This window comes from Protopterus annectens, chromosome 11.part0, assembly GCF_019279795.1.
Source record: "Protopterus annectens isolate FY-2018-M chromosome 11.part0, PAN1.0, whole genome shotgun sequence".
Taxonomy (NCBI): Eukaryota; Metazoa; Chordata; order Ceratodontiformes; family Protopteridae; genus Protopterus; species Protopterus annectens.
Window position 1 is genome coordinate 945,776,707 of NC_056745.1, and position 24,727 is coordinate 945,801,433.

Here is a 24,727-nt window from a genome sequence, read left to right on the forward strand (position 1 = left end):
ATCCACAGTTCTAGTGACTGACTCAAAGAAGTCGACCAAGTTGAGCAGGCATGATCTATCTTTCACAAAACCAAACTGTGTGGTATCCAGAGTTTGGAGATTCTCCTATATCCTTGTTTAATAGATCCATGATGATGCATTCCATAGCTTTGCATATCAGACTCATCAGGCTAATGGAGCAATAGTTCCCAGGGTCTGTAGTCGCTACTCCTTTATGTGATTGAGCAGGGCACACAGGTGAGGTGCCAGTTCACTCTGTAGTTCACATTGAACACAGCCAGAGATATTGTCAGGTCCCATAGAAGCTGTATTCTTGGTCTTGGACAGTGGTGTTTTAGCCTGTGCAGCAGTAATACTGGATACCTGGCAATCTACTGGTATTGTGGCTGGTCCCTTGGAGGGGAGGGGTAAAGTTGGCACTGAATCTGTCGGCCAGTATATTGGCAATATCTGTTGGCTCGGTATAGGAGGTACCATTGTGCAGTAGCTCAGAGCAAATCAGGGTATTGCCGTGGAGTTACTTTACATAAATATAGAAGGACTTGTGGTCATCTTTACTCTCTTTACATCACTGGGAGCTAGCACTGCTGTGGTACTTCTTCCACACTACAAATGTGCGCACACACTTACACCTAATATCATGTACATTCCTATCAGTTCTCCATTGAATAAACAGTTTTGGCATCAATTCTAGTTGGTAAGTTATCATAGCTTGCCTTAACTGCTGCTTCACTGACACAGCAGAAGTTTTTGTAAGCAATGACTGCTGTTTTTGCAAGACTTTCCCAGCTCAACAGCTTATTTGTTTGTTTACCATTTCAATATATTCTTAAAACCCATGCTGTTATTACTGCAGTTTGTAATGTCTGAACATTGAATACACTGAGAAAAGAAACCTGCAGCGAGCAATCAAAAATACTGATTTTCCATTGACTTTCTTAAAAAAATAGCTATGCTTATCCTTTTCATGTAAAGCATGATACTCTTTATCTGCTTTTAGTTTCTTTCCTAAGAGCTTTAAATCATTCTAAATATTTTGTTGTTTTAACTCTGAAATGCAGTTAAAATTGAGAAACATCAATATACTTCTTACAGATTATTTGGTTGTACCGAGCCAAAAAGAAAAGCCAAGCACTAATTCAGCCAGTAAGCAGAAACTTAACTATGTCAGACTAATAAGTGTGATATGTACTTTTACAGACCTGTTTCACAACTCACAAAATATATGGAGTTCAAACTGAAAAGTCAAATTCTTATATGATCCATTGTCCAGCAATTTCTCTGTGCCAGTTCAGTAAGCAAGCTAACCATAAAATGTTTTGTGGTTTATATGTAGAAAATTATTCTGCAACTTACAGAAGGGCACAAGAGTCAATATGGGTATCAGCCTTACCTTGTTTTTCACAAGGACATGGTTTATTTGACACGTCCTACCTGTATGCCTAAAACCAATCACAAGGCTTACTTTAAGACAGACTATTAATCTCCCAGTCTTCTTCCCTGAACCAAAGAATAAGGGAGAAGGGATTCTTCACTGTCTGGAAGTGAACAGGCAAATCAGATACTACCTAGACAAAACCTGACATGCCAAGAAAATGCTCGTCTCTTATGAAGGTAAGTAGAAAGGACAGACAGTTATAAAAGCTATTTCTTGATATCTGTCTCATGCTATTACATTTGATAAAAGCCATGTCCAGACAGGGTTATAAATCATTCAACAAGGGCATTGGCTTCCTGAGTGGGTTTCTGGAAAGAGTGGACTCTAGAAGTATGTAGAAGCAGCACATTTTCCCTCTGTACATAGTTTTATAGAGCACTACAAACAGAATTCCTTTTCCAAGTCCAGAACAGACTTTGTTTGGACCATTCTTCAGGAGCTCCTGGAGTCCTAGGCATTGGCCTTTTCCTCTTTGTCTACTCCTGTCTAAGCTGTGGTAATTTACCCATATAGCTTAGGCTACTGCAGTGGTGATCCATGTTTGAACATAGTACAGTTCAGTTATGTAAGTAAACTTACCATAACAGCAGATGTTCTAATGGATCACCATCGTAGTAGCCATCCCTCCTTCCAACGTCTCATCCTCCTTTTTCCCTATTGTTTATTGTGTGTTGCCAGGCTGTGATTCCTTTCACCCTTTTGCATATAGTTATAGTTCTCTTTATTTTCTAGCACAAGTATTTAGGGCTCTTGTCTTCTTCTCGGGGAAAAAAAGCACTGAAGATTTCATTGCTCCATCTACCTTTTATAAGGAGCACCTCATATGCTGTTGGTAGGTGGAACACCTGGAAGGTATCCATAGCTTTGCAAATCTGACCAGTGCAGGATGTCGAATCCATATAGCTTATGCAACAACAATGGTGATCTGTTACAAATTCTACTGTAATGGTAAGTTTATTTGCACAATTGTATCTGTCTTTGACTCCTGTACAACAAATTATATTACTTTATTTTCTAGGTACTTTGTTGTCAATAAAAGAGCTTATTTGCTTTTTCTTTCATATCGCTTCCTTCTAAACTAATATCATGTTTTCATCCAAGTTTTTTCTTCCATTTTCTGATAGCAACATTGTTTGTTATGCATTCCTGCAAAGTCTTTCTTCATCTTCCTTTTCAAAGAACCATACCAGTGTAATCATATCAGAAAAACCCTCATATTCAGGTGCTCATTCCATAATCAGTTCCAGCCCATCTTACATTCACTACCTAAATGTACTGCACTTTTAGTTTTATATACCCTGACCATAGTTTAGTTCTACCACATAAATACAATAATCAACAATATAGCAATTAACTTTTGACAGTTGAACACGTTCACCCAATGAGATACTATAAATTACTCGATTTCTGTTGCTTTATATACTTTGAAATACGTAACTTCTGTTGTACAGTTTATGTATGTAGCATTAACTTTAGCAACCACATGTAAATGCTTTCTTTCTAATAATCCATGCAACAATTTGCTATAATTCCTTTTGGTACTCAGAATGGCACATTTAAAATCCCACATTTGTATAACTCTATTATTAGATGTCTTCTGCATTTGGCTTTATATATCACCTCATTCCTACTTTTAACAACCTTGCATTTGTATGTGTTTTTGATTTTTAAACTGTACCTTTAGTGTCTCTACATGAGATTCATTTACATATTTTCCATATATAGCAACCTGAATCTACAATAGTAACACCTCTTCCAGCCCAAATATAACCCCCCAAAATATTTTTTCAGCAATAAGTCGAAGCAAGATCTGTCTTCCTTTTATTCTAGAAGTTTCCTACCTCTGATAGTAATCAGTCTGAAGTCCTATGCACAAATAATATCAATATTTTGCTCCTTAAAGCCAGGAAACAACTGCAGCACTTTAAACTAGGAAATAGCTGTCTTTCAGTCGAATCTGCCCCATTGTTTAATTTTGCATTAAAAACAAAACAAAACCACTGTACTGCTAATAGTTATTGTAACATTTCTTCTGAACGATATCATTTAAGTAAAAGGTTAGGCATACTGAATCTGCCTGCATTTTGGTAAAACATCCTACCTTAGTTAAATTATGAAAATGTTTTAATAAGAGAGACATACTGCATAAACTCATGAAGTGTCTTACAATCTATTTGAGCTGCAATAAACAGATGGGGTACCATGACTGAAACATCCTATAATATGTGTATATTTAACACTGAATGGCCCACAGTTTGGTTTTGGTGTAGCTTATTTTAACCATGGCTGAATAATGCACTCACTGGACATGTGTTTATCAAGGAGACCTCTGTACATAAAAGAGTATTTCTTCTCAGAAACTTGTCAAATAAAACAGTATGCTTTGCAATACTGTTTGCTCAGTAAATCAGTCATTCAACTGTCGGTGTTATGAGAGTAAATGAGGATTAATACAAATAATCTGACACATAAACATGTATCACATCACAGTGACGGAACATAAACTAAAATTATGGTCATATAATCCAGTAATGGTCAACTGCAATGCCTTATTTCAGTGGCTCCAAGAACAATTGACAATCATATTTACATATAAAACATAATTAAGGAAATTTACTAATTAATAAATATATATGATTTAGTGCTGAGTAAAAAAATAATAATCTGAAGCAGACTATAGAATGTTTGATCAAAGATAAAATGAAGGAAGTTTTTATGTTTTGCCCCACAAGGTAAATTTAAAATGAGAGAACTGTGTAAATACAAGAGAAAATGAAATGAAATGTATACATTGAACACCAGAAAGAAGAATGAATAAAACAATTAATAACTGTTAATGGAAATCAATAGTTTCTGTGTTAGTGTCAGCAAGTATACATATCAGTGCAGATTCAACCTTAGAAACTTCTAATTAAAATTAGTATCCGCAAAACTGATTTTCATATAACTCCAAAACAGCACATCCATTTATTATGGATATCCTTTCAGTGAGTTTCTGAATTTATACTTTTAAGATGTTTGCCATAGTGTAAGTAGAAGTATGTTACAAAACCCAGTCAATGTGGAGATGGAAGTATGAATTATCATGTCTATTCTTGAATTCAGGCATAGTTATGAACACCTATGAGGCAACCTAAGATCACAATATAGTTTGAGCCATTGCAATATACAATAATCCAGTTAGAGATAGATGAAGTAATGTAGCAGTTTTGGAATGAATTTTAGTTGGACAAGAGATAGGAGGTGGTTGAATTTAAGCCTCTAGAAATTGAAAAGTGTGGAAAAGAGGTGTTATACATTTGCCTGGTTTGTGAAGGACTGGAAGACTATACAGGGATCTGGAATATAGTGACTCTATAGACACAATAAAGAACAAGTAAAAGAACATGCGTTTACTCAGTAGAAAGTCAAAAACATGGGTAGCAAAGACTTCAGACCCAGAAAGACCTCACAGCTATTGATATGTCCAAGGAAGTAACAAGCTCATATCCTTATCAATCCTGAACTGATTATCAATTTGCCATCTAACTATTCTGGTTGAACTATCTACTTCAGTCTTTGAATCATCACAACAATATTGTTCTTTGCCATTGTTGCTAGAATCAGCATCATGTTTGGAACTTATGCAGGTAAAAAGTATTTTTTTTTATTTAGTGTTGGAATAAAGTTTGAAAAAATGTATGTAGGAGTGTACCAAGCTGAAAAAGCTCCACAGGATAGCACTGATGACAGGAAAGTATCATCTGCAAGGAAGATAGAAGAAATGTCAACAAAAGTATGAAATCACAGTCATTTACCATCCCATTATTGAATACACTAAACAGTGAGTGACCAAAAACTGAGGACTGATGAACAACTGCATTATTGGATGCCTAAGTGGGGGTTAGACTTTGTCTCATCCAGTCTGCTGCACTGTGCCATACCTTCAAGCTACTTAGTGAATCATCAAATGGCAGTAAAATAGCAGAAGGAAGAAACAGTTGACTGTATCATAAGTATTAGAGAGTTGGGCTTGTGAGTACTCTAATTCTTTTAAGTCTACTACCACTAGCCACTGGCACTACCCCACAGCATCCTATAAACACTACTGTTCTGTGGTCTTGCTGGATATTGCCGTATCACCTTCATATTTTTATACCTACTGAGAACTATGAATTTAAATCTGTTAGGGAAGCTTTCACTCCTTTAATCTTGCTGTAGGTCAGCTGACTTCATTATATCTGTTGGAAAAATGAGATGCATTAATATTGTGTGGGTCCAACAGATACATTAATTCATCTGACACCACCACCCATGCATACTCTCAATACAGCTGTGAATGTTGGATGAATCCTATTAAAAGTACTCACTGACAATTCACTCTATTGATACAAATGAATCTGTCTGTGTCTATATTGTCCCATAGCAATTGTGCTCTCTGAAAAGAAGATAGATACACATGCCCTGAATGGAAGAAGACAGGTTCCGCTTTCTTGTAAAAACAGAGGGTGAGAATTTGACTAGGGCAGTTGTGTCTCATGGAAGACAGACTTTGGCACACTTGATAGGTCTTAACCAGAGAAAACTGCAAAGATGTGGAGTACCAGGAAATAGGGTCCTACAGATATATTCATCAAGCAGGAAAAATTGCCTTTGGAAATATTTAAAGCAGTTTGGTTGCAACTGGTAAACGGCAACTGTTTTCTTTCTGTTGAGATGGTATGGCTTTAACAGAACTGTGAGTTTGGAAATGTTGAAATAGGGATTGCTTAGAACTTCAAAACGAGATGTGGTTGAAAAAGAAAAAACAGACGCAAAATGCTATGCCAAAGTTAAAATAACGTATTTTATTAATGTCCAAAATCTACTGAGTGCTTTTGTCCCTGTTAACTTGTACAGGACCTCATCAGGGTATGTTTTAAGAAAGAACAGTAGCTAATAAAATATTTTAAAAGAACCAATCACATAAAAACAATTATAATATTCATATACATATTAATATCTCCCTTTCAAAATATCCTTTCACCCAACAAATCAATGAGATGATTCTCAAATAAAGCATGATAATAAGATACACCAACTGTAACAGTTTATTACCAGCCTTATAATATAAACTTTATAACAATAAATGAGCCAAAAAACAGTTCTTTAAAATTTATTTATTGCACATAATAATAATTTAGAACAGAGATGTATTTGTATAAAACATTCTAAACTCCAATATTAAAATGGTTTTGCTAATTATTGGATAAAGAAACAAAAAGGAAGGACAAGAGAAAAAAATTAACTCTTATGAATGACCTAATTGACAACAAATTTGTCCAATTTGAGGTCTTTAATTTGAGTCACTAAAAGGGCGATGAATGTTTTGACTCCGTGTTTATAGCTAATGCATCAGTGGATATGGATTGTTTTAAGGAGACTACAACTACATAAAAAAATTAGCAAGCAGAACGCAGTTTATTTTAAGTGTAGTATAAATGAAATAGGAAATGTTAAATAATATAAAAAAAAAGATTTGAGCCCTCATAATTTATCATTTGAAGGAGCAGACAAGAAAATATACAGAAATCATTGAGATAAATATTAAATGAGATGTTATATCAATTATCAGCATTCTCAAACATGCTTATTTGTAATCCGAGGTCTCTAATAAGGGGAAATATTTTGTTTTCTTTGTTTGTTTTATGCTAAGATATTCTGCACTGAGGAAATTAATTTCTTATTTCTTACTTGAAACATAAAACACATTTAAGGTCATGGCTTATTAAAAAATATTCATTCTTTAGAGTAATTGGCAATTAATGATGTAACACAATTAGATTCACCATGCATTTCAACTATGATTTACCACTGCCTCTTTCTGGCCACATTTTTCAGAAAATATAATTCCTCTGTCTGGGACCAATTCCAAGCTTGTGAACTTCATATCCATCAAGCTGATTTACTGAATTATTCTTAGGCAGGTGCTAAATAACACGGAATACATTAAGTAATACCAAATAAATCCCACATCAGTTTAACAAGGTACAGACCTGCTACATCAGCAGAAGTACTGAAAAGTAGATTCTATTCCCCAGACCACTAGCATTTAAATAAATTAAATTAAAAAAGAAAAATGCAGTGGATATAGATATAGATATAGAATCCCAAATTGTTCCTAAAGAATGCATTTCTTTATTAACTATTAAGCAAAATATAGCAAAGATTTTTCTCTAAAAACAACAGTGTTTACATTTATTACTATCTGAATCATAATGAAACTATTTTTTTAAGGAAAAAAAGTGCAAATATTGACAAAAATTACTTGATAACCATGGTTACAGAAAAGAGTAAAACTAACCTCACCCATATTTGACATGCAATACTTTCAGATACATTCTCTGAAAACTCTTGATGGGTTCATTTCTGCAGCTAAACTGACTGGAACAGCACATTGTTTAAATGGCTTGGAAATATTTTCTGTGGTAGTCTTGATTTGCTGATGTTTCAGGATAAGTCTACATATTTTTGCATATTTATAGTATTACTTATTTAGTGTTCAGCTTAGTTTTTCAATTTTTTATCTGAAGAATATGTACAAATTCATAATTAGGATAGCAGTACCACCCACTGGCTCAGGTTGAAAGGATACCATAGTTGCTGTTTTCTTTCAATATAGAGCAGGGAAGTAAATAAAATACATTTTTATAACAAGACTTTTCTTCCTTTTTTTAATCCCCATTAGTTAATCTAACATAAAAAATATAATAACTTCATGACATAAACACTAAACTTTTAAGATTTCATTTCCCTTGACATTACTTACTGATCATAACAGACACAGTGTTCACCTTAGGGTTAAATGAGCATCGTCCCTTTCCAGATTCCGTCTTGGAATCGATCAGGAAAACATTATCCTGCAATATAAAAACCTATTATTATTACCATTATTATTATTATAACTATCACCATTATCATAATCAATACTCTGAGCAAGGCTTGCCAAGTCAGAAATAATTTAATTGTACAATGCCTTCGTGTCTGACATGTAAGTGACTTGTTCCAAAAACAATGCCCTATGGAATGACAGTGAACATACTTCAGTGAAAAAAAAAAGCAAGCATGAATTTCAGGATAATATAATACAGTTATAACAAGAGCATTTGACATAAGCACACATTAGAACAGTCTTTCTTCAATTTTCCAAGAATTAAATAGTAAACATAAACATATGGAATGTGCCCTTTCTGTTTAAAATACAACTTTAGTTCAGAATGTTTTGTGTTATTCCTCAGTCATTTCTCCTTTTGTAATTTGAAGCAGCACTTCATAGTGGAATAAAACTTCTGCACTGACATTTGGATATGGTCAGAACAGAATAGCATTTTGTTTTGTATTTGCCTTAGTTAAGTTCACTGAACTTTACACTAGAGGCCCTGTTAGTCCTTTCATTCTGATGCAGTCTGGCATTTAATATTATGTGCTGCTACATTCTGTAAGAAAACTGAGCAGCCTTACTACAGCATTAATATATTTTTTCTACTTTCTTTTTTTTCTTTTTACTCCTTTGATAAGGTGACAGATATCAGTGTATCCACTTTTATACATCTTCTTGTCATCTTCTAGTTACATGATTGTTGTCTTCCTGCTGTGTAATCAGGAATGTCCACCTTCATAAATGTACCTCCCCTTTTTTTCATCTGTCCATACTAGATTATTATGACCACTTTCATTTGAGAACCTCAGAACTGTTTTGCAACAAGAGTAAGAGTAGCATATTTTTACTAAGCTAAGAGTATATCTCAAAAGAGGTACTACTTGATATCTTTCTGTCAGTTTATGATTTTGTCGGGGTAATTTGCCAAGATCTCCTCTAATATTCAAGCAGAGGTTCACCAGAGCTTCAGAAAATCAGTCCTCAGTAGTACCTAACTCTTCCTCCTTGCATCCCTACAAAAGAGGCATCAGTAAGAAACTAGAACATATCTGAATTATGATAAACACAAGCATGTTCTTAATCAGTTTTATTAGGCCATTATTGTCCACCTGGTATGGAGATACTGACTGATAGCAGATCAAGCTCAACTTTATAAATGTGCATATAACCAAACCATTACAATGACCATTAAAATAAAACAAATAAATCAAAAATCACCATTCAAATGTACATTGAAGTTTGCTATGTATATTATAGGTAGAAATAATAAAAAGATTCCTAAGATCAGTAAAATTATAATAATGAAGTTTTCTGATTAAAGGAGTTGAAAGTTGTATATGCTCTGGAAATTACTCTTTTTTGGTGTATATGCTTTTTTATTGTTTTTTGTTTTTGCAGCAATCTTGGTCACTCTGTGATATAATGGATATTATGTCAATAAGAAAAGATGAGCCTTTGTGGACCTCTTAAAAACAGCCACCATGGGAGACTGCCCCACCAACTGCCAGCGGATACTGCAGAGGAATGATATCTGATGGGAAAAAGAGTGAATACTAAAGCTTTCATGTCATGCTTCTGGAACCTAAATTAACCACAGGAAAGAGGAACACAAAGACCTACAGGCTCCAGGAACTCCTTCACAAAGAGGAAGTCATCACATGAAGGTCAAAATACAGGGACACTACAACTTTAAAGGTGAAATGAAATTTTATCAGCAGCCAATGCAACCTCTGAAAACTTGGAGTTGATATGGAGGCAACTGAGGACAACTATAAGTAGCCAGGCCATAGTGTTTTTCACCAGCTATAGCGTGAGCAGACAGTATGCAGAGGGATTTAAAGTAGTCAAATCTGAAGAGAAAGAAGAAAAGACCAATAAGAGGGCTGGGGTAAACAAAAGGAACGTGTACTCAAACTTACAAAGTAATTATACATAATGATTACATGCACTATGTGTTTAACAGCACTAGACCACTGAGGTAAACCATCAAGGCAAAGTTAGGCACCGTTGTAGCCAATAAATATTCTTAGTTATAATATATGACAGCAGGTGGTTAATGATTTCAGACATATATGTCAATCAGCTGTCAGTTAAAGGCTTGTAACAATTTAATCTATTAAGTGAAGTGTGATGGGTTTAGATTAATCTTGCTTTCAAATAGTTCCATTTGACACTTCCCCCTAAAATATTTATGTAACTTAACTGCAACTTGTGAGATTCTACATTGTAATCTAAGCATTATTATATGATAGATAGTAATATCTAATATTAAATAGTTTAACCAAAAATAGTTTTTTCTAGCTTAGTACAACCATGTGCTACATAGTGACAAAATACAAAGCACCACCACTGATGTTGTCCATTTTACAGCACAGCTTAGGCCGTTAAATTCAGATGCCACTAAGTACTAAAGTTCCTGAAGCCAGCACTTCAAACATAATACACAATCATTTGCATATGGAAAATTAAAGAATAGGCCACAGAGAATAGCATGGTTATAAATTTAAGAAAAAGTGCTGCTATCTTAGGGTAATGGTAAAAGTGAATAAATGCTGTCAATGGCTGCAAAAGGATTTCAAGACAGTTAGTGAATGCAAGGAGCAGAAAATGACTGTACACAAGACCCTCAATTTTGGACAGCAAATAGACTAATCTACATCAAAACAAGAAAGAAAACAGTGGGAATGCTAAGATTCAGTGCAACCAGAAGGTCACGGTTAATGAATGTTTTAGTCTGATCAGGCCACATTTGGGATTTGTTAGCGGATATTACACACTGAGATTAACAAGATAAGACGTATGATTAGAAAAAGAGTAAGACAATTTACCAAGAAGAAAATTCACAAGAAATGCCATGCAAATGCAGTCTTAACTACCTGTGACTGTACTTCATAAGATGCAGACATCTGAGATACAATCTGCACAATGTGGGCAACTTACTAAACTTGCAGCATATGTGACAGGTTATTTATTTATTTATTTATTTATTTTACATTTGTTTACCAGGAAATCCGACTGGACACAACTCCATTTTCAGTGGAGGCCCAAGGAGAAAAGCTCCAGTACAGTACAATACAAAGGATACAATATGGCAAGATAAGAAGAAAGCATCACATCACACAGGAAATAATAGAACTGAATATACATAGTAGAACTTAACATTTGTTAAAATATCAAAAAGTGAGTCAATACCATATAGAATATACAACTGTAAATATCTGAGACATACTTTTTCCCTTGAGGGCACAGCATTATGGGGAATTTATTATTGGGTGTACTAGCAGAGAAGGAGAGGTAGAGAACCACTATTTTGTCATTAGTAGTCATAGCTACAGTGCACTGGTATGGCTTAACTGGGAGGGTGACATGAGCAAAGCCAGTTTTTTTTATGTAGTGGGTTCTGAGTAGTTTTTTAAATTGGGAAATTGAGGTAGTAGAAGTTAAGTGATTTGGGAGAGAGTTCCAGATTCTGGCAATAGTGCAGACAAAGAGAGATTTGTCAGCCTCAATTTTGTGGTTAATGACAGTTATGTGGTTCTGATTACTGGTTCTTAAGGTTCTGGAGGTGGTATAGGGGTGGATTAGATGCTGAAGGGCAGGGGTTTTGCCAGGAAGATAATAGAGTTTGTGAGTTATTGTGAGTTGGTTGAGAAGGAGGAGATGTGGGAACTCAAGCCAGTTGGGTTGCCTGAGTACTAGACAATGATGGGATCTATGAGTGGCATCGGTAGAAAACTTGGCAATCCTGTTGTAGCAAGATTCCATCTTGGTGAGTTTGGTGTGGCGAAGGTTAGTTAAGATAGGGGAGGGATAAAGAAGGATGAATAATAGATGGGTTCTTGCAATAGTGGCTTTAGTGTATTTAGTCATGAACTGTTGGTTCCTGTAAAGGAGACCTAGCTTTTTGTTGATCTTCTTGATTGTTTGGGCTATATGTATGTCAAATTGCAGTTTATTGTCAATTTCTATGACTAATAGTTTTGTGTGAGTTGTTGGGGTGATTTGTGTACTATCTTTAGACTGTAATATAAAGTTATTGTTTAGTGTATGAGATCGACCTGGGCTAAAGAGAATGAGTTTATTTTTTTGGGGATTAAGTATACGTTTGATGTCGGTGAACCATGTTTTGGCTAGGGTAAAGTTACTTTGGGTTATGGTTTTTAGTTCATTCAGGGTGGGGTGGCAGATATAATAGTAGTGTCATCTGCATATTGTACTACAGAGGCAGAGAGAGAGGAGGGTATCTGGTTAGTAAATAGTGAAAATAGGACCGAGAATGGACCCTTGATGGACACCTATGGCTACTGGTAGTAGAGGGGACAATTGGTCTTGCCAAAGAACTGCCTGCTGACGATCTGATAAATAGTTACTGAATGAAGATATGGTGGGGTAGCTTATGTTGAGGGTAGCTAGAGTTTCTAGGAGTATGTTATGGTTAACCATATCAAAGGCTTTGGATAAGTCTAAGAATATGGAGGATACAAATAGTCCGTTTTTTCTGTGGTGATTGACAGTGTTGGTAAATAAAAGCAGTGCTGTGGTAGTGCTATGGGAAGGTCTAAAGCCATGCTGGGATTTGTATAGTAGGTTGTTTTTTAGGAGGTATTGCATAAGTTGGGTATGAACAACTCTCTCAAATATTTTTGATAAAGGTGATAGGATTGCAATAGGATGGTAGATGGTAAGCTCAAGAGAGTTACCCCCTTTGTGCAATGATATAATATTTGATAATTTCCAAGAGTGGGGTACTTTGAATTCTGATATTGACCTGTTTATGAGAATGGAGATGGGATAGGCTATAGCTTCTGCTGTTATTTGTAGGAAATCAGCTGGCAGATTGTCTGCTGCTAATGTTGTTGGTTTACGTTTTTTGAGGAGTTTAGCAATTGTATTAGTTGGGACTGGGTTTAGGGAAAAACTGGGGTAGGAGTTTTTTGTACTGAAATTGGTGGGGGTCACTGTTGGTGTGGGGATACTGTTTTGACTATTGGCTAGGGTTTGGATTGTTTCAGTAAAGTATTTGTAAAATTGGGGGGATGTTGTTGTTATTTGGTAATACAAGGGAGGGTGTGGTAGATTTTTCTGGGTGCATTAAGCTATTTATAGAGGCCCAGAATTTTTTAGGTTTGTTAGCGTGTCTTTCCTGCATAGTATACGGTAGTTAGTTTTGTCAAGTTTTTTACTCTGTTGTGAAGTTTGAGGTAATTCTGTTTCAGGGTGGTGGTTTTGTATTTGCGAAATTGTAACCAGGCTTTGTCTCTTTCTTTCATTATGGACCTGGTATCTTTTGATAGCCATGGGGCATGGTTATTTATGATCCAAGTGGTTCCGGGTGGTGCATGGGAGTTTAGGATTTTTAGGAAGGTTGAGTTGAAGTACTGCACAACTTCATCTAGTGGTAGTTGTTTTAGGGGAGTCCAGTTATAGTATTTCAGTGAAGTGATTAAGACATGGGCTCTAAAGGTCTTTTTGTTATGTACCATTCTGAGGATGGGTTGTTTAGTTTGGTGAGACTGGTTCCTAATTAAGTAGGTTGCTTGATGGTCACTCAGACTGTCAGGAAGACAGCCTGATTGGTGAGCCAGAGTGGGGTCTGATAATAGAATCCATCTAAGATGGACTGGTGTTTGCAGGTTTTGTCATTTCTTGTGGGGGTAGATATAATTTGGGAAAATCCATGGAGGTTAATGTGGGTTGAGGGATTTTAGCTGGAAGTCAGACCAGTCAATGTTAAAATCTCCTAGTATAATGTTTTCTTGTGGAAGGGAAGATGACAACCAGTTAAGTAAATTTTCCAGTATGGTAATGTTATTGCCTGGTGGGATATATTCACCTGCAATAATTATTTGTTTATTGGGATTAAGTTTTAGTCTTGGCTAGAATTACTTGCATGTCTGACTTCTTGGGAGTTACATTCATATTGTTCAATAGTGAGGTGGCTTTGCAATAGTATGGCTACACCACCCTCCTTTTTTTCCTGATCTAACTTTGCATATAATATTGTAGCCATGGGCAGTAATTTTGTTGTCATGATGTTATGAGTAAAGAAAACAGCTGTGAAAAGAAAGACATGATACAGGGAACAGGCTGTATTTATCTTGAACAGACAACATAAAATAAATGGTGCCAGGAACTTTGTTTTATTTAAAGCACTATTAGACAAAGATATCATGTACTTGAGATACTGCAGGGCTTGACAAAGTAACGTGAAGTTCTTTGAACTCAAAGCCTTACGTCCTTGTAATGTCATGTCATGTTAGGCTGCAAGTGAAACTCTTTTTTTATGAATTGGCCATTCTGTACCAGTCTGGTGCTATGCATGCACATTTTTGCCATGTAGCAAGCTATTTATCTTAAGGGATAACATCATTTCTGGATCACTACTAACTATATTGCTTTGCTCTTAGTTGTATCAGCTCCATGTGGCTAACTGCAGTGTTTTTGAGATATTGGCATGTCATTTGCCAGTAAATGTAAAATGTAATACATTGAGAAGAATTATTTCCCCAGAAGTTCATGCATCTCCATAATGTGTGATGACACCTTTGCTGTGCATACAATAATTTTAGTGCACAAAATACCAAGGTTGCTGTTCAAAATCAGGTGAAAAAAGATAAACGTGTTAAGTAAGACCTAATCTGTATAGCACTTAGGGATGCGTAACACAACCTTGTTAATGACAACCTAAGTGCTGTTAAGACTGGGTCTCTTGCTAGGGACTTAGCGCAAACAGTGCTAACTAGTAATAGACAGCATCAGCAGTAGGTAAACAGCTGTTAAACACTGTCAGAGGTTCATGTTGCCACACTTACAAACAGAAAGTGTGACAGAACAAAGAGGCTAAGAGCTTTTTAAAAGCTGTTTTACCTTCTGCTAGAGGAACACTTCATTTCCACCTATTGCACATGTCAGCTGCTCAAGATTATATAGAACATGTTTGATTTTCGTCATGTTTGTAACATGTCCCTAGTAAAATTTTGATTTTCTGGTAAATCACCAGGTATTACAGATAATCAATAATGCCAGACATTACAGTTTCATAATTGTAATTGTTCAGAATATGCATATTAATGCAAAATGTGTTGTTTCATTATATTTAATAACTGTCCATGCTTTTGATCCTTTGTCCCCTATTACTTTTGTATTTGTCCAGAATTATTAAACAAAGAGGTTGAAAGGTATTCTGCAGTCTTTTTGACAGTGCTTTTAAGTGCATTACCACTTCAGGCTTAAAGGACAACAATGGGATTCTATTATGAAAGGCTCAACTTCTCTGTGCTTTTACTCTATATTTACTGTCCGTGCTATGAATAAACAAGAGTACAGCATTTAAAATATTATAAATGGACAGTTTCTCTCCACTAGAACAGTACCTTACTGTACTGTGATAGTTTCACTTTCAAAAAAACTGTTATCTCGTTCTGGAAAAGCTTGTTGCAGTCTCCAATTCATTGATGTTATCAAGGCCAATGAATGCAGGTAGTTTTCTGGCCAATTTCCTCCCCAAACTGACAACACCATGACCATCCTAAAAACCCAGTCATGTTGTGATGTCACAGCTTTCTCATCCTTCCCCTACCCATACAGAATGCAAAGACTAGAACAAGGAAACAATACATTTGTCATGTCAAAGTGCTAAGGGCAATTTGAGCTGTTGCTTGCTATGACTGACAGCTCACAGCAGGAGACTTGACTAATGTTGCACATGTGGAAATATAAAACACCTATCAATTTCAGGTTTATCCTGAGTGAATTGACAGCTAGAGAAGTTGGGTGTGAAGGGGGATGAGAGATGAGTCAAACTAGCACAATTCAGGCTTCACAAAATACTGCAATTTACCCATTCTAAAAAGAAACAGCAGTAAAAAAGCACTTTGAAAGTCTGTTCTGTGGCATTTTTACTGTTTGTGTTTTAAGTAGTCATTGAACAGCATGAAAATGTTACTTAAAACTAGCCGACTGAAAGACAGCAGTTTATCCATATAAAATCAATGTAGTGACAGGAGCTTTAGGAAAAAAAAATCCTGTGTGATGTAATTTTTAACAGAGAAGCACTGCATTGTGGGATACTTAGAGGCAGAGTAAACAATCAGAATTACTTCAAGATGTCAGACCTCATGTGGTCAGACTTGGAAATTACTTATAAAAATATTTAAAAACCTGTAAATAGCCACAGAGTTGTGTTAAAATGTAGGAAACACCAAACCATGATGAAATGAAGATGTTTTTGAATCTGTGGGGTGCGGTTCTCCTTTAAGACTTTTACTTTTTCTCTCTCTGCACCTGGTTGTAGTTGGTGCAAATAAAACTCCATGTACTACAAAGAATTACGACTGGGTTTCTGAGCATAATCATCTATTATGTGTTTTCACCATGGATGCCAAGATCCACCTTTCAAACTTCATTCTTGAGGTGAATTTCTTGTCATTCATGTCTCGAATACATAGTAAGCTAGGTGTGGTTGGAAACCCAATTATAACCCTGTAAGTTATTTACTGTACACTTTACATTGCTTGACATCAGATGCTTATTGCCATGATTTCACTGCTCAACATGTTTTGTAGAGCATCTAACTGATTAATTATAGTATTTATTGATTTATTTACTTTTTTTGACAAGCTTATAGCAGTTAAATATCTAGTACTATCTAGTTCTTCCCTCTCTTATGTACAGTGCCCCCTGTTCACTAATCTTCAGCTAGGCTTACAGGCTAAGTTGGAAGCCTGTTACAATAAAAGGTCCAAATTTGCCACCAACTCCAGAAACTCATTGCATCATTGTATCTCTCTCCACTCCCTGAAATGGCTTGAACTTCCTAACTACCTCATACTCCCTAGACTTACTACTGCTCACTAGCTCATATTCAAACCTTCTAGTTGTCCTTCTCTGTCAACCTCTTTAACCCCCTACATTTCCATCTGCTCTCTAAGATCAGAAAATCATAATCTTCTAAACATATATAAGCCTCGTCGACCCCCTGGCCACCTACTATTATTCTGCTCCCTAGATAAACTCTGGAATTCTCTCCCTAAAACCCTTTGAAATACTCAGAGCCACTCAAACTTCAAAACTTGTCTCCAATCTTACCTCCTTTAAAAGAGAGAATGTTCCCATAGACCCTACAACATAAAATGTTTAACACCATCTCCCATGCACTATATACCTCAACCTTCTATCACTGTGCTCTCTTACCCTTTGCCCCTACTTCCTCTCCTACCCTATACCTCATAAACTTCCCCCTAACCCACTCCCTTTCTCCACTATATACCACCTTTTACCTCTCCCATCTCACCATCTTCTCTCTGTCCTCTCCTCATATTTCTAACTTCCAAAAAATAAAAAGCTTATTTTTTCTGTACATAAATGTTTTACTTACATGTTTTTTTCATCTGAAATGCATGTACTTTGAATATGTTTAGACTACATGAATCTCACTTTTGTAAGTCATTACCTAGGATTAGAAATGTTATGTCTTTTTTTAACAAATTGTATATTTTCTCTGTATTTTTACTGTTCTACTACTTTATTTACTTTTGTATAACAATTGTAAAATTGTCTATATCCTTTGGAGCTTTTTTCCACGGGGCCTCCACTGAAAATGGGGTTTTCCAGGCCCAGTGGACTATCCCAGTCATCAAACTGTAATAAATAAAATAAATGAATAAATAAAATAAATAAATAGTATAGTGTGTATGTGTGTAATGTGGCATGTGTGTGTGTGTGTGTGTGTGTGTGTGTGTGTGTGTGTGTGTATGTGTGTGTGTGTGTGTGTGTGTGTGTGTGTGTGTGTGTGTGTGTGTGTGTGTGTGTGTGTGTGTGTGTGTGTGTGTGCGTGTGTGTGTGTGTGTGTGTGTGTGTGTATTGTGGCATATGTGTGTGTGTGTGTGTGTTTATGTGATTTGTTCAGATGTGTGCACCTCTGAGTTTATGAAATATTAAAGACATTTTTATTTTGCCCAGAATTTGTCATAACTCCTTGAGAGATGTGATATATTTAACTCATTTCATTACACTTATTCATCTGCAGTGTATCTACCTGTAGCATGTTACCCAAACTCCCTCCCACACATACACACACACACACACACACACACACACACACACACACACACACACACAAAGATGCATGCATATATATCTAAAATATTTATGTTTAGATATATAACACATCACACACACACACACACACACACACACACACACACACACACACACACACACACACACACACACAAAGATGCATGCATATATATCCAAAATATTTATATTTAGATGCATCCTTGCAGACAAGTGCATAAAAAGTTGTCATAAATTTCCTCAATTTGAATACTTTACAGTATTTAATTGCTGGAAATGGGAACCATGATCTTTTGAAGATTTCTTTGCAGTGATGAATTTTATTTTTATTGTCAGACAGCCGTAAGTTATTTGCCTTATAGTGGACCATGTTTATTTTCAAGACCTAAGGTACCTACCTTAAAATTAAGGTTTTCTTTGGTTTGCAAGTCTATTTCTTATCAAATATTCTCAGCAAAAATGGAAACTTTGAATATTTCCAATTCACTTTGCCACTGAATCCTGTTTTGACTACAACAATTTAAAATAGACATTTGTGATAATTTTACTTCAACCCTCAAAGCAATTTAGCAGGTGATGATGAAAATTCTCATCATAAACATTCATAGCTCCAACACTTCTAATAATGAAAATGTGAATGCTTGGTGAAAAAAATGAGAATGAATAATTATAAAGTTAAGCATCAGAGGCAAAATGTAATTGAATATGTCAAGCTGCACATTTCAGTTGAGTATTTTAGCTTGAAAATGTTCAGATTATGAATGCATACCATGGAAAAGCTCAAGTTTATTTTTATTTAGTCTGGTTCACTAATTTAGAAGTTCATTTGTGCAAAGCCTATTTCCTGCGAAGGATGAAGGTAAAGGTTTGACAATCAGGGCATACAAGAAGCAAAAGATATATGCATACCGCCATTACAAAGTAATTATAGTATGCAACCAAGTCTTAGAATGCATAGCTTACAGACAGAATTTACCACACATGCAGGAAGACAAATACAGATACAAAACATACAGCTGAATTCAACTAAAGAATGGCTCAGGAGTTAGTATTCTTCAAAGATCTTAGGTCTCCAGTTCAGTTCTTGGGTGGAGTACCTTCTGTGCATGGTGTGCTTATCGAACCTGACATGGGAAATTCACTGGAAGACATGATAAACACCTCAACTACAAAATTACTAACAAAACAAAAAATAAAGACCACACAAAGATGCACACCATGCACTAGTATAATATTCTGGTACCTCATGTTATGGGATTCAATGTTTTGAATTTCAGTGTTATGGGCTTTCAGTGTTCTAAAGTGAATCCATACATACACACAGACACACACACACACACACACACACACACACACACACACACACACACACACACACACACACACGCACACACACACACTCACATAAGCAGACACACACACACACACACACACACACACACACACACACACACACTCACATAAGCATCTATATAATATATAGAAATATATATGTATATATTGTCCAACAACAAACTGTGCTGTAGCCAATAAGGTGCACGGAACAAGGGACATCGACCAAATATAAACTTCCAGCACTCAAAATCCAACAAGCCTATATAAGGCAAAATATCAAGCCATTTCTGCTCCACTTATGATTCACTTTATCACTTTATTCACATGAAATTCAGTTAACTAACATCAGAATAACCACATGGCTGAAATCAATAACTAAGCCTCACAACTGCTCACAAACGAGTGATTCGTTTTCAGATGTTCATGCGTTTTATATATATATATATATATATATATATATATATATTTTTTTTTTTTTCTTCTACACCATGTCATTTCATTCTTTTCTGATTACATTATTTGCAACTGTTTTCAAATGGATTATAATTACTGTGATCTTACCATAGATTAAAAGACCATCCTGATTAAATAATCACTGGTACTTATTTCCCCTTGGATTAATATATTGTGAGATAAAAGAAGCATGGTTAAAGCAGTGCAGAAAATAACTGTTGCTCAGTTCAGAGACAAGATTATCACGAGTGGGCTTGCAGTTTAGTCTTGTTATTGAAACACAAGATCTCCGAATTGTTTGGTGTGAGGAGTATTTGGGCTGCGTTGCAAAGTTTTAATTAATGATTTATTTATTTATGTATTTATTTATGTGTTTCATTTTACTGGCTGCTATAAACTATGGTAGATAAATAGCTATTATTGGAACTTCTGTGCGGAAGGTGGTTTCCACCTACTACAGAAAGGTATAATGACAATGCATCTCATCATGAGGGAAGTGCCTTTCCAATCCAGGTTAAAATGAAAGATATTTAAATCAATAAAATAAAACTAACTCTCTAATTGGTGGCAATATTGGTTGAGGTGCTGGGACTAGAGATGGATTCAGAGTTGAATGAAGGGTCTCTGAAGGAGGAACACACATTTGTGGACAGTTGCCTAGAGCAGATATGCTTGGGTTTATATGAATAAATGAGACAGGTAAACCGAATAGTTTTTGGTGTACAGCAATAGCAAGTTATTGAGAAGATTCATGATCTAAAACATGTAGCATTTGTGTCTTGATTATGGTGCAGTACGGTGGGGGTTGGAGCTAATGTAAGTACTGCAATTTCAGTCTGCACTGTCATTTTTGGCAGCATTGGTGGATTTATGGCAATCTGGTGGCAAGCTTTATGAATGAAGTGGGAGTAACGGCAGGCATTTGAGTTCTGGATTTTGTGCCCTTTGGAAGATTCATCCTAATACAAAGCATCTTTGCTGTGTCAAACTTGCAAGTTTGTGGAAGTAACTGGCTGTGCCCATACTTTTGCACTGAGAAGTTGGAAGGTATGCTTCTAATTATCTGGATGTTGGGCTTAACTTCAGGGTTGCATTGGTTTGTACAAGCGTTTTAGCAGGCTTTGTGGTGCTCATGAGTGTTGGCTGTTAGTCATGCTTGCTCATAGCACTATTAGCAATGGAGGGGGAGGGGCAGGGAAGATTACATATGAAACTTACTTCTCCCTGCTCATAAGTCACTGGCAAAGTTAGTGGGGGGTTTGAGATGGGGTTTTGTGGGTTATGAGTTTGGCTGCCTGGGCAACTGAGTTCAGTGGGTTGAGTTGTTTAGGGTGAAGCTGGCCGAGAGTTGCGGAAGTAGAAGAACACTGGCCATTATTTTTTTTTGCTGTTTTGGAATTCAATGGCATACTTATGGCCCAACCTCGCAGTGTGGAGGTAAGCAGGCAAGATGAGCACACATTACTCGTATGTGTATCTCTGTTCTGCATTTGATGTGTACACAAGGGATTGCCTGAGAATGAAGTAATATTCAGTCTTACAGGAGTGAGAATTTTTTTTCAAGCAGTAATAGGGCCTTGAAATGTAGCAAGGGAAGCTCGATTTATTGAGGGCATTTAGAGGTGGCCAGGTTGTGCCATAAGGTTTTTGTATTTCAGATGATTTACATCTCATTTCTTTTTTGCAGATGACTAAGGTTGGGTTTAGTCCTTTTCATGTGAGGGGACTTCTGGGTGCTAATTTCCCTTTTCATGTAGGGCATGGAGCTTGCTTACAGTAGGACATGGCCTTTGCCTTGTCAATATCACTTGGTTACAAGGAGTGGTGGTGGCATGTAGTTTGTAGACGCAAAGTGCATGGGTAGGTATATGGATGTACAGGGGATACAGGTGATAGATGACTAAGACATATTTGGTATTCGCAGCAGCCTGATTTTGTTACATGGGTAATAGATGGGGGTTACCTTGAGGGCTTTTACTGAATCAAGGAGTGTGGGGGGTCAATTTGTAGGACTATTTGTTTCTTACAAATGAAGGTAATGCTTGTGAAGTTATGGTGGGGTAGGAATAGGGGATGGGTAGGTTAGTTAGTTTGTCTGATACTCTTTTCTTTGGGCTGATAGGAGGTGCTGTGTTATATGTGGGACTTAGCAGTAGGTAGGGTTTATGGGAAATTTGCAGATATGTAAGTGTTGATGGGTAGGAACTAGCTGTTTCAGGGAATAGGTTAAGCAGGGTGTGTTTGTTTATTTTTCCTAACATAGGTTTAGGATTTGTTTCATTACTGGATGTGAAGGTGACACTTTGAAAGGAACGCTTTAAATGGAAAATCCAAGGGTAATCACTGGATTAAGGATGCTGAGTTTTTGGTAAATGTTTTGGATTATTCATGGGGATTTGCATTTGTTACCAATGTGGCAGGAAGTTCGGGTGGGCTATACTTTTGTGGGGATTGGTTTGTGGTTGGTCCGTCAGCAGGGTAGGATGACTGAAGGAGGGATGCAGGGCTTTGACATTGATTCCAATCTAGCAGGCATCATAGTTTTAGCAGAAGAAGTTGGGGGGATTAGGGTCCATTTTCAGTTGGTTAATATGGCAGTGGTATGGGTTGTTGGTGCTAATATCTGAGGCGTGTTAGGTTAGAAGGATTAGATGCATGTTGCAGGAGTCTTGGGCAGTTTTATAAGTAATGGATATGGTGGGGGTGTTGCAAGTTGGGTCAAACTGTGTTGCAGTTGTCGGGGGGTAGGAGATTGGTAGCATGCATTCTGGAGTTATTTGGTTTAGGCATGTGAACAAGGTGGGGCATTTCTGTCGGATAAAAAGGATTTATGTATAATTACTACAGTTGTAGGAGTGTTAGAGTTATGTTAATTTTCTAAATCCTGAGAGGCGGTGCATATGCTGGAAGGTTTACGGTAGGCTTGATAGTGTAAAGCTTAGAGAATATTGCTGTCAAAATAAGTTGATTGCAAGGGGTGGTGTTTGGCAAATGGAGAGCCATGAGCCTATGGTCTGTGTAGTCCTTTCATGGGATCGAAGTCATGAACAAGGTGGTTTTTCAATGTCAGATGTTTCCTTGCTTTATAAGGATAGTGGGTATGATGCCAGGATGACTATGCAATTGATCTATTATTAAAAAAAAAAACAATAAGTTAGTCATTAGTATATCTGTTGGGTGGAAAAAGGGAGTTGCAATTGGGTATGATATCATGTCATTTACATGCCCTTATTTCAGACTGCATTGGACTTACTAGAGTTCTGGTGGATCACTGGGTAGGTATTGACATGGATATGGGTCATCAGTCATTTGGAGGGTGGTTTCTTGGTCAGAAAAAGCTAGGATGTCATTAAATGTTTTCTTGTTTATATTAGGAAGTTGGTAATGGGGGATTACTATTATACTGATTGCAAGGAATTTTCATTTTGAATATTAATAGGTATAGTGGGCAGTTAAATGGGGCTGAAGTTAGGCATGATGGTGCAGTTGTTCTTGTATGGTTTTATGTGATGTGGATTTAGTGTTTTGGTGGTGCATTTGGCAGGTAATGACTATGCAATCATCGTGAAGTCACTATTGATAGTTAGTTAAGTGATTTTAGTTAAGGTACAAAGGTTATGCTACATTATGAGGATATGGCTGGTAATTTTTGCATTGGGGAGGGATCAGGGTTTCCTTTCAGCCATTTAGATAATTGGCCACTTTGGTTAATTATGGGATAGGGTTATGGGAGGTGTTGACATGGATCTAGTTTGGTTAGAGAGGATACAGTTCACCGAACAATGCTTGGATTAAGACCTTTTAATGAGCGGGTAGGTTGTAGAAAGTTTGTAGGAGAGATGGGCAACAGCCTGGTCAGGTTGGTGGCCGGAGAAGAGGGGCAGGCTTGCCTCTTTTATTTTCCCCCTCTGATGTTAGCTGTTCATTTCAATGAGTTGGTAAAGGAAAGTGAGCAGTTGGACACTGCTTGGTAAATAAAATAAGTGAGCGGAGGTAAGGTTGCTACTTATTTGATTGGATGAGTAATTCATAAAATGGTAAATGAAGTGAGTCATGGGACACTGCTTCATATGTAAAGTAAGTGAGTGGAGGTATGGACGCTGCTTACTGAGTCAGGATGAGCGAGGTCATGCTGTCCTGATTAACATTACCTGGATGTTTCTGCTGTGATTTAATCAACTACACTATGTTTCAGTTGTAACTAAATGTTGGTTAACAAGTCATGTTTATGGAAGTTTAATAAAGATTGTCAAATGTCATTCGGTGTAATGTGTTTATTGAAGGGGACTGGGACAATCTCATTTGGCAATATATTCAATCTAGAAAGAATCTTTTTCATTTGAAGAATGTATTTTATTTTTTTATTTAGTGTCCTTGTACATAATAATCGATACAAAGAAACAAAACAGATATATAAGTAGAAAATTATGTATTACCAATTAAAGTAAAATGCAAGTCCAATTAACAAATGAGTCAGTATAAACTATCTTCAGCATCAATGTAGCTAAATTGAAAAAGGTTCTCTG

At 36.4% G+C, this 24,727-nt stretch overlaps 1 protein-coding gene across 1 annotated transcript in view; it reads right to left on the reverse strand.

The window, feature by feature from the left end:
* The window catches only part of SEMA3C (semaphorin 3C), a 709,622-nt gene that overhangs the window by 340,942 nt on the left and 343,953 nt on the right, over positions 1–24,727 (reverse strand). The window contains exon 6 of the mRNA XM_044088330.1: positions 8,226–8,316. Within this exon, the coding sequence (XP_043944265.1) occupies positions 8,226–8,316 (91 nt within the window). The remainder of the gene's footprint in view (positions 1–8,225; positions 8,317–24,727) is intronic.